The sequence below is a fragment of the Giraffa tippelskirchi genome, chromosome 10 (genome assembly GCF_054371585.1).
Source record: "Giraffa tippelskirchi isolate mGirTip1 chromosome 10, T2T-mGirTip1v1.2.pri, whole genome shotgun sequence".
In the NCBI taxonomy this organism is placed as follows: domain Eukaryota; kingdom Metazoa; phylum Chordata; class Mammalia; order Artiodactyla; family Giraffidae; genus Giraffa; species Giraffa tippelskirchi.
The window spans coordinates 5,115,364-5,131,313 of NC_137284.1; the positions used below are offsets into that span (position 1 = coordinate 5,115,364).

General features: G+C 53.2%; 1 protein-coding gene across 5 annotated transcripts in view; it reads right to left on the reverse strand.

Annotated features, from left to right (window-relative positions):
• LRP5 (LDL receptor related protein 5) overlaps positions 1-15,494 on the reverse strand; it is a 119,893-nt gene extending 104,399 nt beyond the window's left edge. For all 5 annotated transcript variants that reach the window (XM_081531829.1, XM_081531828.1, XM_081531826.1 and 2 more), the window contains exon 1: positions 15,303-15,494. In XM_081531829.1, the coding sequence (XP_081387955.1) occupies positions 15,303-15,393 (91 nt within the window). In that variant the 5' untranslated portion in view covers positions 15,394-15,494. The remainder of the gene's footprint in view (positions 1-15,302) is intronic.
• Positions 15,495-15,950: the final 456 nt, after the last annotated feature.

A 15,950-nucleotide genomic window follows, 5' to 3' on the forward strand; every position in this document is an offset into this window, starting at 1 on the left:
CTTTGCCCCCAGCCCCAGGGTTCCCGCAGCCCACCGCAGCGGGCTTCCAGCTACAGTATAAACGCCGTCTTGACCTCGACCAGGAAGAAAGTCCAGGACTACAGCAATCAGGCCGCTCGGGGCAATTTAACGCAAATCGACACTCGCCTTCTCATCAGAGATGGACCGAGGTGGCCTCGCCACCTTTTCAGCTGGAGTTGAACCTGATCCCAGAAGCCCCTGAGGGCCCTCTCCCTGGAGAACCACAATTATGACCGCCATAATAACCCTAATAGCTAATAATTACGGAGGGCTCACAGGAGCTGGCCCGCGCTAAGCGCTTTACAGCCTCACCTCTGTGCATCCTCGGGCGTGTCTATGTGGGCGCCCTACAATCATACACACACACACACACCCCAGACAGTGGGGAAACTGAGGCCAGAGGAGTTAGCTCGCTTTTCCGAGGCTGCAGAGCCGGGAGTGGAGCCAGAAATGTGAGCCGGAACAGGTGGGCGGGGCCCGATGTGCCCTGGGATTCCAGGCCGGGGAGGCTGGGTAGGCAGCCTCCAGACCAGGGCCCCCAGGATCACAGCTGGGATTCCGCCAGCCGCCCCCTCAGCTGTTCCCAGCAAACCAAGGCGGGTGGTGACAGGGAAGGAGGCCGGGCACTCAGGGTGCCCGAGACAGCAGGTCTGCTCGGAGGCCAGCACTGGACACGGCTGGGGACCACACACCACGCCAGGCTGACCACCCAGAGTGTCCACTGGGGACCAAGCTGGCCTTAGGTCCTGAGGGCAGGCAAGAGGAAAGCCAGGTCCACCTGTCCTCTTTACACCTACAAAGGGGAGGCAGGGGACACTCGGACCGAATGTGTCCCTTGAAGCCACAGGACCTCACACGTCACAGATGAGAACGCACTCCTAACTAGGCACCTCCACCTGTGTCACCGCCCTGCGCTGCTGACACCAGCTAGGGAAGCCCGGAAAAACCCTAAACCTCACCAGCTCCCCACTGAAAACACAACATCCCTTGAGATCCCAGCCATCCAGAGACCTTAACCCTTACGATGGAAGATCAGACTGGGGACTAAATGCCCAGAGAGTCTGAAAAACTGCCCCCTCACAGGTCCCAAGTCCCTAACACAATCCTTTAGGCATCCAAGGCTGGAGGGCAGAGTGTGGGGTGGGGTCCCCCTTCAGCCATCTTCCACCCTGGCAGGGCAGGGCACTGGGTACCTAGACAAATGTGATGGTTAAGACCCGGGTCCTGCAGGGAGGGTCACTGGAGCCCAGCAGGAGAAAGTCACCTGGTGGGTGCTCTGAACGGGTCTTCTGGAACCTCACGGACAGAGCAGTGCAAGGGGGCTGCCTGAAGCCCAGCGCCTACCTTGAGGCCAGATCTGCCTGGATCCTGGAGCTGACCCCACGTCCTCCTCCAAATCAGTTAATTCCCAGCCTGGCTCCACAGCCCAAGGGGCCACATGGTATGCTGGCCCCAAGAGGCACTTTCATGGCTGAGAAGCCAAATGGAAACTCCCTGGTGAGGGGTTGATGGAAAGCCCGGCTTGGCGATTGTGCACGTCTGGGATCAATAAGCAGAAAAGGTTACTACTTAACAAATGGACTTGCCCTGGAAGGATAAAGTCTTTCAAAAGAGGGAAAAATTTTTTTAAAAACTAGACCTAGTAGCCAAAAGGATGGAAATGCTCTTTGGAGCTGTGTTCTCCGTACATCGTGAACCACTCTCTGCTTGAAGGAGGTGGGGGTGGGCCGCCCTGAGGGCAGACCACTGTCTGCACCAAGGTGATCAGGACTGTGCTCTCCCGGCAGGGGTGCATGCCCAGGTCCCCTGCACTGGGCTCCCCCTGGCAGAGAGCCAGCACCTCAGCCCTGTGAGCCGACACTCCAGCTGAAGAAAACTCTGTCAACACAGGCAACATGGTAAAAGCCAGCACAGACCACTCCTCCTCTGGGGCACCCTGAGCAGGCAGTCAGCAGCTCGTGGGTTCTGGGCAGCCTAAGAGCCTCAGTGGGGAGCCAGGCAAGGACCCAGGGTGCCGTGGCCACGCGCAGAGTAGTGAGTCTCTTAAAGGAGAAGGCAGAAGTGGCAAGCCCACCGCGGCCAGGCTCAGGAGCCAGGCACTGCCCGCTTGCCCACGACACCGCACAAGCCCCGGAATCAAACGGTGCCGAGTAAACTCACGCCGATGCCGGGCAGTGCCAATGCGACCAGAACAAGCTTCAGACATCCAAGGGGGAAACTTTTTATTAAAAATTCATTTAACTTATTCCAGTGCTTTGAATGGACACTAAATAAAACGATATAGAGATAAATATACCTAATCAGAAAGTCTCCAACACCACAAACCTGCTTAAATATAGAAAAGACAAACAGTCTTATTCTTTTTATTTTTTGGATGTTGACCATTTTTAAAGTCCTTATTGAATTTGTTATAGTATCGCTTCTGTTCTATGTTTTGCGTTTTGGCCGTCCGGCATATGAGATCGTGGCTCCCCGACCAGGGATCAAACCCACACCCCCGGTATCGAAAGGTGAAGTTTTAACCACTGGACCACCGGGGATGTCCCTAAAAGTCTTATTTTTAGTTAAGAAATTTTTCTAGATTCAATTTTAACAAGCGATACAAAAGAACTAAGATATCTCTCAAGGGGGCAACCTTAAAGGGGCAGTGCTCTCTTAATGCTTAAACTCCTGAAAACTCATTAGCAGCATCTGTCACTCAGCTTCCTATTCTGCAGTTGTCATTCAAAAGCACACAAGCTTTCTTTTTTAGCATAAAAATCCTTCTCCCACCACTCCCACTATTTCTGCATGATTGAAAATGCTCTACACTATTTTGAAAGATGATACAAACTACAAATGAAGAATGCAGGTGTCAGGCCCCCCTGTGACGTCGCAGTCTGGGCTGTGGAAGTTGTTATTTGGTCGCTCAGTCGTGTCTGCCTCTTTGCGATCGCATGGACTACAGCGCTCTAGGCCTCCCTGTCCATCATCACCTCCCAGAGTTTGCTCAAACGCCTGTCCATTGAGTTGGTGTTGCCATCCAACCATCTCATCCTCTGTCATGCCCTTCTCCTCCCACCTTCAATCTTTCCCAGCATCAGGGTCTCTTTCAATGAGTCGGCTCTTCATATCAGGTGGCCAAAGTATTGGAGCTTCAGTTTCAGCATCAGTCCTTCCAATGAATATTCAAGGTTGATTTCCAAGAGGTGGGGAGGTGTTATTTGGGCCCAAGACGTCACAGTCAAGTGCATCTGAGATTGGCTGGGTTTCTTGAAGTAAAACAAAGGCCAGCTTTATTTATAGCAGGCCATCTTAGCATCCTAGGCGGCTCAAACGGTAAAGAATCTGCCTGCAATGCAGGAGACCTGAGTTCGATCCATAGGTTGGGAAGATTCCCTGGAGAAGGAATGACTACCCACTCCAGTGTTCTTGCCTGGAGGAGCATGGCAGGCTACAGTCCATGGGGTTACCGAGTTGGACATGACTGAGCAACTAACACTTTCACTTTTCATCTTACAATACAGACCTCAGAAATATGGGTTCTAGGACTTCTCTAGCAGTCCAGTGGTTAAGACTTCACCTTCCACCCAAGGGGGTATGGGTTCAATCCCTGGTCAGGGTTAGGGTCCCACAGACCTCATGGCCAAAAAAACAAAACATAAAACAGAAGCAACATTGTAGCAAATTCAAAAGACTTTAAAAATGGTCAAGAAAATCTTTAAAAAAGAAATACGGGTTCTAAGTTGGGGAGGCGGAGGGTCCCACACTTGGCCCCAGAAGCCTTCTGTCATGTCTCAGGACAGGCGTTCTACAACCCAGAAAACACAGCCAGGGTGGAGTCTGGGATGCGGGCAGGAGTTCAGGACACAGCAGATTTAAGGGCCAGAGGGAGTAAGGATGGGTAAGATCCACTCCCCAGGCAGGCGAGGCCTCGGGCATCCTCAGGGCCTCTGCACACCAGACACGAGGCCAGAGGCAGAAGGAGGGCATGAAGACATCTGTCCCCCAGGCCCTCAGACTGGGTGGCCCATGGGAGGTCTCAGAGGAGACCGTGGACTCGGAGGAGACGGATCTGCCTGGAGAAGCGCTCACCTTGGACAGCAGAGGAGAAGGCTAATGTCAGCTCAGCGGCAGCATGGGACGCCAGGCCAAAACTTTTCAACTCTAGACACCGAGAAACCAGTGCACATTTTCTTAAAAAGGGGAGGACGTAATGAAACTAGCTTCAGAAAAATTAATCTGGCCAGAATGAAAGATAAATGGGCAAGGGGAAGGTTCTGGAAAGCTGAGACCAACTAGAAGCAAGGCTTCCCAAGTGACACGAGAGTCCGCCTGCCAAGCCAAGGGATGCAGCTCTGATCTCTGGGTCAGGAAGATCCCCTGGAGGAGGAAATGGCAACCCACTGCAGTATTCTTGCCTGGACAATCCCATGGACAGAGGAGCCTGGCGGGCTCCAGTCCAAGGAGTCACAAAGAGTCAGATACCACTTAGGGACTGAAGAACAACTTGGAGCTGATGTAATCCTCTACCCGGAATCTCGTCTTCCATGGGGCCCTGTGAGGGCCCGGGGGGAGGCCTCAGAGCCGGGAGTCTGGGTACGGGAAGGAATGGAGACAGACCACATCCAGAGAGGAGAGGAAGAATGGGCACCAAAGTGCCCCCCACTTCCCGTCTGAGTAGAGAGGAGTCAGGGCAGGCGGCTGAGATTGGTGCCACCACACCCCAATCCCTCAGCCAGTCTTCTTTGGGGAACCAAGCTCACTCTGGGGAAAATTCAGAGCAATGGCCTTCCCCAATGAATGCCAGCTCAAGAACACGCCTTGCTGGGAACCAGCTTGTGGGGAAGGCATCCCCTCGCTCCCATGGAGGACGATGCCTGCTCATTTCAGGGCGGAGTCCAGGGTGGCGGCTGCCCACAGAAGCAGGTCTGGAAGGCCCCCAGGCCCCTGCACTCACGTGTCTGGGCCAGGGCCACACACTCAGGCGGCCTTTAATGCCCATTGAGCAATTTCCTGAGAGTTTTGTTAGGCGGGTACCGCCTCCCCATCTAGGTTAATAGAGGGGTACAGCCCAGGGAAGAAATTAAAGTTGCTCACATTTTGTTCTGGAATGAACGAGGGCAGGAGAGCAATCATTTAAGAGGTAATTATATTTGCCTCCGGGCTGGCGCTGGAATTAGTTGCACTAGAGCTTGTTTCCCCAGCGGACGCAGGCGGGAGGCAGGCAGCAGGAGTGGCCCAGGCCATCCGGCAGACACACGGCCTCTGAAGCGCTCCGCGTGCTAACGGGAACCAAAAATGTGAAGACCAGCTTCATCGTGGCCGCACACGAATCTCTGCCACAGCTGGAGACCAGACTGCTTGTCGGAGCCACGTCTAAAGCCCAGCCCTCTGACACCCATCGAATGTCACCAGTTACTGTCCCCAGATCAAGAGAGCAAACGATAGAATCTCATAGATGACTGTGAAGTTCATTCCCAAAGAATAAACGCACAAGAAGAGTCAACACAATTTCTCAAAAAGAACAATGGAAGGGTAATTTCACAATCGACCTCAAAATATACAATGATGCTGCAGAGATTAAAAACAGCAGCAGGCTGGTACAGAAAGACACCGGTGGGTCAAGAGAGGAGGGAAGGTTCCAGAACAAGGAGGCAAGCACCTGAGAACACTGTAGGTGAAAAAGTGGCATTTTACATGAATGAGGGTTAAAGTTAGATAAGCCACACCATTCACTCCCTGTTCCCTTACTGGGGGGCAGGGGTGGACAATTCGGATCCCTACCTCATACCATATATCCCCAAAACCATAACCACACACACACAAAAAAACAAGAATAATGTCTGCATATAAAACAACAAAATAATAACAGTCCTGGAAGAAACTAAAGGAAGATGCATTTATCACCTAGGGGTAGAGAAACAAGGCATGGGACCCAGAATCCATAAGAGAATAGATTGAGTTTTATTACATGGAACTTTCTGATGTTTCTGGAATAATAAACCACTAAAAGCAAAGGTGAAGGACTAACTACAGACCAGAAGAAAAATCTGGAGTAAATATATTAAAGAATTCATGTCCGTACCAAATAAAGAGTTCCTACAAATCAGTAGTGAAAGTGAAAGTAGCTCAGTCATGTCCAACTCTCTGTGACCCCATGGACTATACCGTCCATGGAATTCTCCAGGCCAGAACATTGGAGTAGGTAGCCTTTCCCTTCTCCAGGGGATCTTCCCAACCCAGGGATCGAACCCAGGTCTCCCACATTACAGGCAGATTCTTTACTAGCTGAGCCACAAGGGAAGCCCACAAATCAGTAGAGTTCCTACAAATCAAGAGGAACTAAAGAGCCTCTTGATGAGGGTGAAAGAGAAGAGTGAGAAAGCTGGCTTAAAATCCAACACTCAAAAAATTAAGATCATGGCATCACTTCATGGCAAAGAGATGGGGAAACAAGTGGAAGCAGTGACAGATTTTCTTTCCTTTGGCTCCAAAATCACTGCGGATGGTGACTGCAGCCATGACATTAAAAGACGCCTGCTCCTTTGAAGGAAAGCTATGACAAACCTGGACAGTGTATTAAAAAGCAGAGACATCACTTTGCTGACAAAGGTCCCTATAGTCAAAGCTATGGTTTTTCCAGTAGTCATGTACAGATGTGAGAGTTGGACCATAAAGAAGGCTGAGTGCCGAAAAATGGATGCTTTCAAATTCTGGTGCTGGAGAAGACTCTTGAGAGTCCCTTGGACTGCAAGGAGATCAAACCAGTCAATTCTAAAGGAAATCAGTCCTGAACGTTCATTGGAAGGACTGATGCTAAAGCTGCAGTTCCAATACTTTGGCCACCTGATGTGAAGAGCCGACTCATTGGAAAAGACTCTGATGCTGTGAAAGATTGAGGGCAGGAGAAGTGGGTAACAGAGAATGAGACTGTTGGTTGGCATCACCAACTCAATGGACATGACTTTGACCAAACTCCAGGAGAAATAACAAATCAAAGGGTGTTATAATTTTTAACCAAATTGATTTTAAAAAAATAGAATCTGGTAATTTCTAGCAACAGAGGGGAGAGGGGGAAGTGTGTACCCTCAGAGATGCCTGACACTGTAGAAACTGGTGCAGCCTTTTTGGAGAAATTTGTCAGTATCTTTAAAATTGTATAAATGGATCTACTCTTTGATGAGGAAGGTATCATACAAAAGAGCTTATACACAGGTGCACAGGTACATATGCAGTGTTATTTGCTGTGTCATGACCTGTAATAGTAATGAAACCTGGAAAAACATAAATGTTCCTCAACTGGGTAAAAGCCATGAAATATGGTGTCCACATACTAGGAAATGGGCTTCCCTGGTGGCTCAGATGGAAAAGAATTATCTTGCAACGCAGGAGACCTGGGTTCGATCCCTGGGTTGGGAAGATCCCCTGAGGAAAGCATGGCAAACCACTCCAGTATTCTTGCCTGGAGAATCCCTATGGACAGAGGAGCCTGGTGGGCTACAGTCCATGGGGTCTAAAAGAGTCGGACATGACTGAGCAACTAAGTACTACACTACATACTAGGAAATACTACTTAGCTTTTAAAAAAGACTGAAAATCTAAAAGTAAAGATACAGAAAACGTTAGTGATACAAGAGCAAATGAAAACAAGAAGATTATAAGGTGACAGGATTTATGTAAAAAATGAGTACATGTTCGAAACCAAACACCACGTTAAACTAGGTGTCGGAGGTATGGTCACCGCTGAGGGGAGAAACAGGCCCTCAAGGACACTGGTTTTCACAGAAAGAGGAACCATGTAGTTAAGTGTTTAAGCTGTTTATATGTATTCATGTATGTCCTGCATTTTAATATATACATATTTGTAACAGAAAGTGGCCAACAAGCATGTATGAAGATGTTCAACATCATTAGCCACCAGGAAAATGTAAGTCAAAACCGCAGTGGGGTACCACTTCACACCTGCCGGGCTGGTGGGGCCCGAACAGAGGGTCAGCCCTCACCAGTGCCAGCCAGGATGGGGAGAGACTGGGACCCGTGTACGTTGCTGGCAGGGGGGACGTAAAACGGTACAGCTGCTATGGAAGATGGCGTCACAGCTCCTCAAAAATTAAATACAGAATGGCCGTAAGATCCAGCAGTTTCACTTTTCTGGGTAAATCCCCCCAAAGTGAAAGCAGGGCCTCATACAGATCCTTGCACACCCATGTTCACAGCAGCATTCTGCACAACAGCCGAAGGTGGAAACAACCCCAAGTGTCCGTCAACAGGTGAGCGGATAAATGAAGCATTAAAATAAGCCAGACATAAAAGGACAAATATCATATGATTCCACAAAAGAGAGATACCAGAAAGGCAAAGTCACAGACAGAGCAGAGCAGAAGACAGGTTCAGTTCACTTCAGTCACTCAGTCGTGTCCGACTCTTTGTGACCCCATGGACTGCAGCGCACCAGGCTTCCTGGAGCTTGCTCAAACTCATGTCCATCGAGTCAGTGATGCCATCCAACCATCTCGCCCTCTGTCGCCCCCTTCTCCTCCGGCCCTCAATCTTTCCCAGCATCAGAGTCTTTTCCAATGAGTTGGCTGTTCCCATCAGGCGGCCAAAGTATTGGAGTTTCAGCTTCAGCATCAGTCCTTCCAATGAATATTCAGGACTGATTTCCTTTAGGACGGACTGGTTTGATCTCCCTGCAGTCCAAGGGACTCTCAAGAGTCTTCTCCAACACCACAGTTCAAAAGCATCAATTCTTCGGTGTTCAGCCTTCTTTATGGTCCAACTCTCATATCTATACATGACTACTGGAAAAACCATAGCTTTGACTAGACGGACCTTTGTCAGCAAAGTAATGTCTCTGCCCTTTAATATGCTATCTAAGTTTGTCATAGCTTTTCTTCCAAGGAGCAAGTGTCTTTTAATTTCATGGCTGCAGTCACCATCTGCAGTGATTTTGGAGCCCAAGAAAATAAAGTCTGTCACTGTCTCCATTGCTTCCCATCTATTTGCCATGAAGTGATGGGACCAGATGCCATAATCTTCATTTTCTGAATGCTGAGTTTTAAGCCAGTTTTTTCATTTTTCACTCTCCTCTTTCACTTTCATCAAGAGGCTCTTTAGTTTCTCTTGGCTTTCTGCCATAAGGATGGTGTCATCTGCACATCTGAGGTTATTGATATTTCTCCCAGCAATCTTGATTCCAGCTTGTGCTTCATCCAGCCCTGCATTTCGCATGATGTACTCTGCATATAAGTTAAATAAACAGGGGAACAATATACAGCCTTGACATACTCCTTTCCCAATTTGGAACCAGTCCATTGTTCCATGTCTAGTTCTAACTGTTGCTTCAGTTTAACCGCTAGAAAAACTGCACCAGGCAAACTGAAAGTACTAAAAAAATCTACAATGAATTAAATATTGTTTTTGTTGTTTAGTCGCTAAGTCATGTCCGACTCTTTGCGACCCCATGGACTATAGCCCACCAGGCTGTTCTGTCCATGAGATTTTTTTCAGGCAAGAATACTGGAGTGGGTTGCCATTTCCTTCTCCAGGGGATCTTCCCATGCCAGGGATCAAACCTATGTCCTCTATATCGCAGGCAAACTCTTTACTGCTGAGCCACCAGGGAAGCCCCAGTGAATCTGATACCAACCAAGAAAGCAAATAAGAAAATACCCAGAAAGTACAGTATCTCCCTCCCCTGCAAAATGGTTCAGAGGCGACATCATCGTAACAACCTCCCAGGGGTTGCAAGAGAGATCCCGAGAGAAAGGGACAGAGGACCATGGACATGTGCCTCTGGGCACCGATGCAATCAGATCCTGAGGCTCCAGCCCCACGTGGAGCCTGAGGTCAGCTGGCCCGTAACACCTCTCCGCTTCTCCCAGCCTTCCACTGGAGGAGGGTGCTTGGGACAGACCCTCGTGCTCTTTTAAAAGGCAACGGCTGGGGCTTCCCTGGTGGCTCAGTGATAAGGAATCTGCGTGCCAGTGCAGGAGACACAGGTTCAATCCCTGATCCGGGAAGATCCCACATGCCTGGGAGAAACTAAGGCCATGTGTCACAAGTACCGAGTCTGTGCTCTAGAGCCTGGGAGCCACAGCTGCTGAAGCTCAAGCACCCTAGAGCCTGTGCTCTGCAGCAGGAGAGGCCCCCTCAATGAGAAGCCTGCACCGCAGCTAGAGAGTGGCCCCCACTCGCCAGAACCAGAGAAAAGCCTGTGCAGCAAAGATGACCCAGTGCAGCCCAAATAAATAAAATTAGTTTTTAACTGTCTTTCTTTTAATGAAGATGTCGCCGAAGGCAAAGAAGGAAGCCCCTGCCCCTCCTAAAGCCAAAGCCAAAGTAAAGGCTTTGAAGACCAAGAAAGCAGTGTTGAAAGGTGTCCACAGCCACAAAAAAAAAAAAGATCTGGATGTCACCCACCTTCCAGCTGCCGGGGCTCAGGAGGCAGCCCAAATATCCTTGGAAGAGCGCCCCTAGGAGAAACAAACTTGACCACTATGCCATCATCAGATTCTCCCTCACCACCAAGTCAGCCATGAAGAAAATAGAATTCATTGTGGATGTCAAGGCCAACAAGTACCAAATTAAACAGGCTGTGAAGAAGCTCTATGACACTGACATGGCTAAGGTCAATACTCTGATCAGGCCTGATAGGGAAAAGAAGGCCTATGTTCGACTGGCTCCCGGCTATGATGCTTTGGATGTTGCTGACCAAATTGGGATCATCTAAACTGAGTCCAGCTGGTTAATTCCAAATATAAAAGTTTTCACCATGTAAAAAAAAAAAAAAAAAAGCCAAAAACAGCTTAACAAAAAGGAACGGGACTCCCCCTGCACCGTGTCCTTCCCATGATGGACCGTCTGGAAGGCGGCTTTCTCCTCGTAGACGCTGCCTTCCTGAACCCCCGCCAGCACCCTAAAAAAACACATGCCATCCTCCCCATTTTGCAGATGAGGAAACTGAGTCCCAGAGCTAACAAACCACTTCCCAAGCTGAAGAGAAAGTGGACAGCAGCCCACAGCAGCAGAGGGGCCCCAGGACCAGCTCTGTGTCACTGCCGTCCCCACCGGCCTCCACGTGTCAGCAGCGCTCTGACCCGCAGTGTCCCCAGGGCACCCGCAGGGTGGACAGCCTGATGCTTCCTGCACAAATATATCCCGGGCCCAGCAGAGGAAGGGGCTGGACACAGCCCCCACTCCCATAGAGCCTCCCTATTCTGAGAGTGTGTGACCATCCCAGAGGCCTTGTAAGCCACAAATGTCCAGCTCCTGCCAGGGCTTCTGTGATATTGAAGTATTAAGTCCACTAGGTCCACCTCCCAGGGTCCCTCACCCCACCAGAGGCCAGCACTGGCCCTCAGTGTGTCCCCCAGCCAAGCTCCCTTCACCATGGGCTCTTCCCATCTCTGAAGCTAATGTGGTCATGTCCCCAGCCCAGCTTTGCTGTCCAAACCCCACAGGGACAATGGGCTCCCAGCCCGTGCCTGCTGGAAAAGTACCCACGCAAGGTCAGCCCATCAGCGGGTGGACGGATGAGCAGAGCAGATGTGCTCTGTCCACGCGACGGAAGGCTGTCCAGCCGTGAAAGGAGCAGAGCGCTGTCCCAAGCTACAGTGTGGACACACCTCGAAAGCATTCTGCTGATTATGAAGCCAGAGGCAACAGGCAGCCCAGCCTGTGAGTCCCTGCAGACGGAGTATCCAGAACAGGCAATTCCATAAAGACCTGGGGTAGGGGGATGGGAAGTTTAAAGGGTGCAGGGTTTTATTCTGGGCCAATAGAAATGTTTCGTATCTTGACAGAAGGGGTGCTTGTACACCATTATGAATGTACCATTGAATTGTCTCCTTTAAAATGATTAGTTTTACGTGACATGATTTTCACCTCAATTTAAAAAAAGAAAAAAAAAGATCAATTCAACACCTTTCCCCTGCGTTTCCTATCTCCCTCCCCCAGCTAAAGTCTCCGGAAGCTTCCAATGCCTTCTGGACCACATCCAGACTCTGAAGCGTGATCTGGCCTCTTTCAGCAGAGACCACCCGGTCTCTGAGGACAGGGTCCTGGGACGGAGCCCACCTCCTCCAGAGCTGCACAGTCAGCTTCTGTTTGCCTCCCTGTCAACCAGACACCCTGACAGCAAAGGCCCAGGCCTCCTCCGCCAATCTATCCCATCCTATCCCCAGCGCTTCAACAGTAACAGCATCAATAAAAGAGATGATACAAGTGCCAGGCATGTGTCAACGCACTGACCTACTGGGAGGAAGTATTGTTACGCCCATTTTACAGAAGAGAAAACTGAGACACACGAAGGTGGAGTCACCTGCCCGAGCGCCCCCCACAATCAAGGCTCAGCCCAGTTCACCACCACAATACCCTTCACCCAGTGCTACAGGGAAAAACAAGTCAGACAGTGGACAGGATGTTCAAGGTCCCACACAGGAGAAAAATCCAGACTGTGTGATAAGAGCTTCTAGACCTTCCAGGCCAGAAAGATCAAGGACCTTATTACCCAACAGGCACCACAGCTCTGCCACCAACAGTTCCTCCCCCAGGCCAGGGAAGTGCTAAGGGTTTCACAGGCAGTATTGAACACTCCTGATCCAGGTTGCGGGAGGACACCCGGTGAGGACACGGGATACACAGAAGCTAAGTAAGTTGTCCAAAGTCAAACAGCCACTGAGCTTCTAGACCAGTGGTCCCCAACCTTTTTGGTACCAAAAACCAATATCATGGAAGACAATTTTTCCACAGACCTGGGGGGTGGGGGAAGGGTATGGTTTGGGGATGATTCAAATGCTTTACATTAACTGGGCACTTTATTTCTATTATTATTATTGCATCAACTCCACCTCAGACTAACAGGTATTAGATGCCGGAGATCTAAGACCTTGCTCTAGACCCAAGGGGTCTGACCCCCAGGGCCCTCGACCTTAGCCCTGGCAAGCCCACGTGGCAGGACAGGAAGTCCTCACCTAACAGCCCCCGCCACCACCCCGTGAGCAAATTCTGCTAAATGCCTGAGCAGTGACACAGCTCAGCTGAAATTAAACGGGTTCCAAATACGACAGGATGGCCACAGCAAATGCTAGGACGCGCGGGTGGACTGGGTAAACTCTTGGAACTGCACGGGAGGGTTACAGGCACGTGGGCCCCCGCTTTGGGAAGCAGAGGGTCCTGCAGGCGGACTCTCCCCGGACTCCCCACGGCACTTAGTTAGCTTGATGCCCACCTGCCGGCCCTCCCTGCGGGCCAGGCAGTGAGCATCTGCAGGAACCACCCCCACCCCCACCCCCGGGGCCAGGGCTGTGGGGCCAAAAGGGAGAGACCCTTGGAGCTGGGGCCGACCACTCCCAGCTCCAGGACCACTCGAACAAAGGCATTTCCCTTGGGCTCACCACTTCAAATTGCAACAGGAAGCAATCAGGAAAAATAATCAGCTACCAACTTACTGGCTCCACTCTGGACTGTGGCATAAATCTAACACAGAAATCAGGGACATGACATGTCAAGAGCAGTCAAAATAGTTTCTGCAGAAAGCTCCCTCCCTCTCCTTCCATTTTAGGACCAGATTACCACATTAGCTGGGGCTCTAAAAACCTCGTGTTGACATGCTTCCTTAATGTTAAAATAATCAATTCTATTTTTTGCCTCCTACGCAACCGAGCTCCACAAATGTGATCCTTCTCCTCGGGGGCTCGAACCGCAGGACAGGCACTCCAGTCCAGCAACATCACCACCCCAAGGTCCAGGAAATCCGAAACTGCAACGCAGTGAAAAGCTACTCTGCCGGCAGAGAAACCCCACCTTTAAAACAAACATCTTCCCCCCCCCAAAAAAAACCCTTTGCCTCCGTGATCCAGGCATTTCCGGAAAGAGAAGCAGTAGTGTGGGCCTGAACTACCCAGATACTGTCATTGTTTTTTTGCTGGTATCAGACGGGGCCAAGAATGTAAACAGACTCCTGAGAGAGGCAAATTCAGCCTGAAACTGCCAAGGGTCTCCGGGGATCGCGACTGGGAGGCAAGAGGACTGGAGGAATTACCCTTCTCACCCCCCCCCAAACCTCAATGGAGGGGCCGCAGCCCCGGGAATGTGACCACAGAGCCAGGCCAGGACACCTCCCTGCAGTGTCCTCGCTGGAAATATTCAGGGAGACAGCTGTTTGCCTTAAAGAGGCCCAGACAAAGGGACCCGAGGCCCCCCACCCCCAACTGCCACCAGCATTAGAGCAGCCCAGGGCGCACAGGACTCCCGCTCCAGGGTCCACTGGGCCAGCCACACTCCAGAAAAACAAAACACTCACGTCGGAAGAGAATGATTTAGGTAGCGAGAGAGGCTTGCTTCAAAAACCACATGGCAATCTCCAAATTAAAAGAACATGTGTAGCTTTTCACAAGGCGCTTCGTTTCCTGAGTCCTCCTGACCTCAACTCCACCCCTTGGGACACACCAACAGTTGGAAAGAAAGGTCCTCGGGCTCTGATCTCCCAAAGGGGGTGTGTGTCTACAGCTGAGGTCCCCACGCCGCAGGCTGGGACCCCGTCACCCCGCGCGGCGGCCTCATGCAGCCGGGCCCCCCGGGGGTGGACACCCGCGAGGTGTCACGATTTGGGGGCCCCAGCGGCCCAGACGGGTGGTCCGAGTCGACCGGGCACACCTGGCAGGTGTCAGTCCGCTGGAAAACCGACAGCGACGCAGATGAAAGGGGCAGCGCCGCAGGCCAGGCCGCCCCGCGCGGGGTTCAGAACTTTCTGCGACTTAAATCAGTTCCCGGAGCTCGCAGGCCGGCCGCGCGGCCATCGGAAACAGGCTCGGGAAAAGAGTTCCCGATGCAGGGCGGCCAGGCCTGCCTCCGGGCCGAACGTCCCCGCTCCGTGCCTGCCCGCGGGGCCGGGGTCCCCACGGTGCCCGCACGGCCTCGCCCGGCCGGCTCGGGGCGGGCGCACTTCCGAGCGCGCCCCGGGGCCCAGGCAGGTGAGAACCCGCCCGCGCCGCACCTGGCGGGGTCGGCGGCGCCCGCGCGCCCTCCTCGCCGGCCCGGGACGCGCGGGACGGGGCCCGGCGTCCCCGGGAGGGGCCCGGCGTCCCCGGGAGGGGCCCGGGCGGGCGAGACAAAGGGCCCGCGCGCGGCCCCCGGGCGGCGGGCGCGGCGGGGGGCGGCGGGGCCCCGCGGCGCGCGCCCCAACTCGCCCCCAACTTGCAAAGTCGCTTCGGCGGCGGCGCGGCGCACTTGGCCGCGGGGCCAACCGAGTCGCCCGGACGCCCGGGCCATTGTCCCCCCGGCCCGCGCCCACCTACCCGCGGCGGGGGCCAGGCTGCAGCAAAGCGCGAGCAGCAGCAGCGGCGGCGGCGGAGGAGGAGCGGGAGACCGGGGCGGCGCCGCCTCCATGTTGTCCGGAGCCGGACGGGCCCGCGCCGCGCTCACTCGGGCTCCATGGCGCGGCGGCCGGGCTCCTCGCGCGGCTCCGGGCGCCTGCCGCCTCCCCCCTCGGGCGCCGCGGGCCAGGACGACGGGGGAGGAGGGAGGAGGCGCGGGAGCGGAAGCCGAGCCGCGTCTCCGCCCCCCGCCGCCGCCGCCGCCGCCCTCCGCGCCCCCCGCGCCGGCCGCGCCCTCCTGCGGGCGCCCCCCGGAGCCGGCCCGCCGCGCGCGGGGTCCCAGCGCCTCTGCCCGCGCCCCCTGCCCCCGGGGGCCGGGCGCCGGGGCTCCGCGGGGGCGGGCGCCCGGTTTGCACCCCGCGGGGCCTGGGGCCGGATCGAGCCCCGGAAGCAGGTGTGTCACCTGTTAAGAGCGGCTAGGACTGAGCTCGCCCGGTGGGGAAACTGAGGCACGGGGTCGGAGTGTGCGAAGGGAGCTGCCCCAGGGCACGCGCGGTCAGGCAGTTTCGGGGCTGGAAGCCAGGGGCCCCGAGCCAGGTGCGCGCGCTTTCCGGCCACCGCAGCCACCCC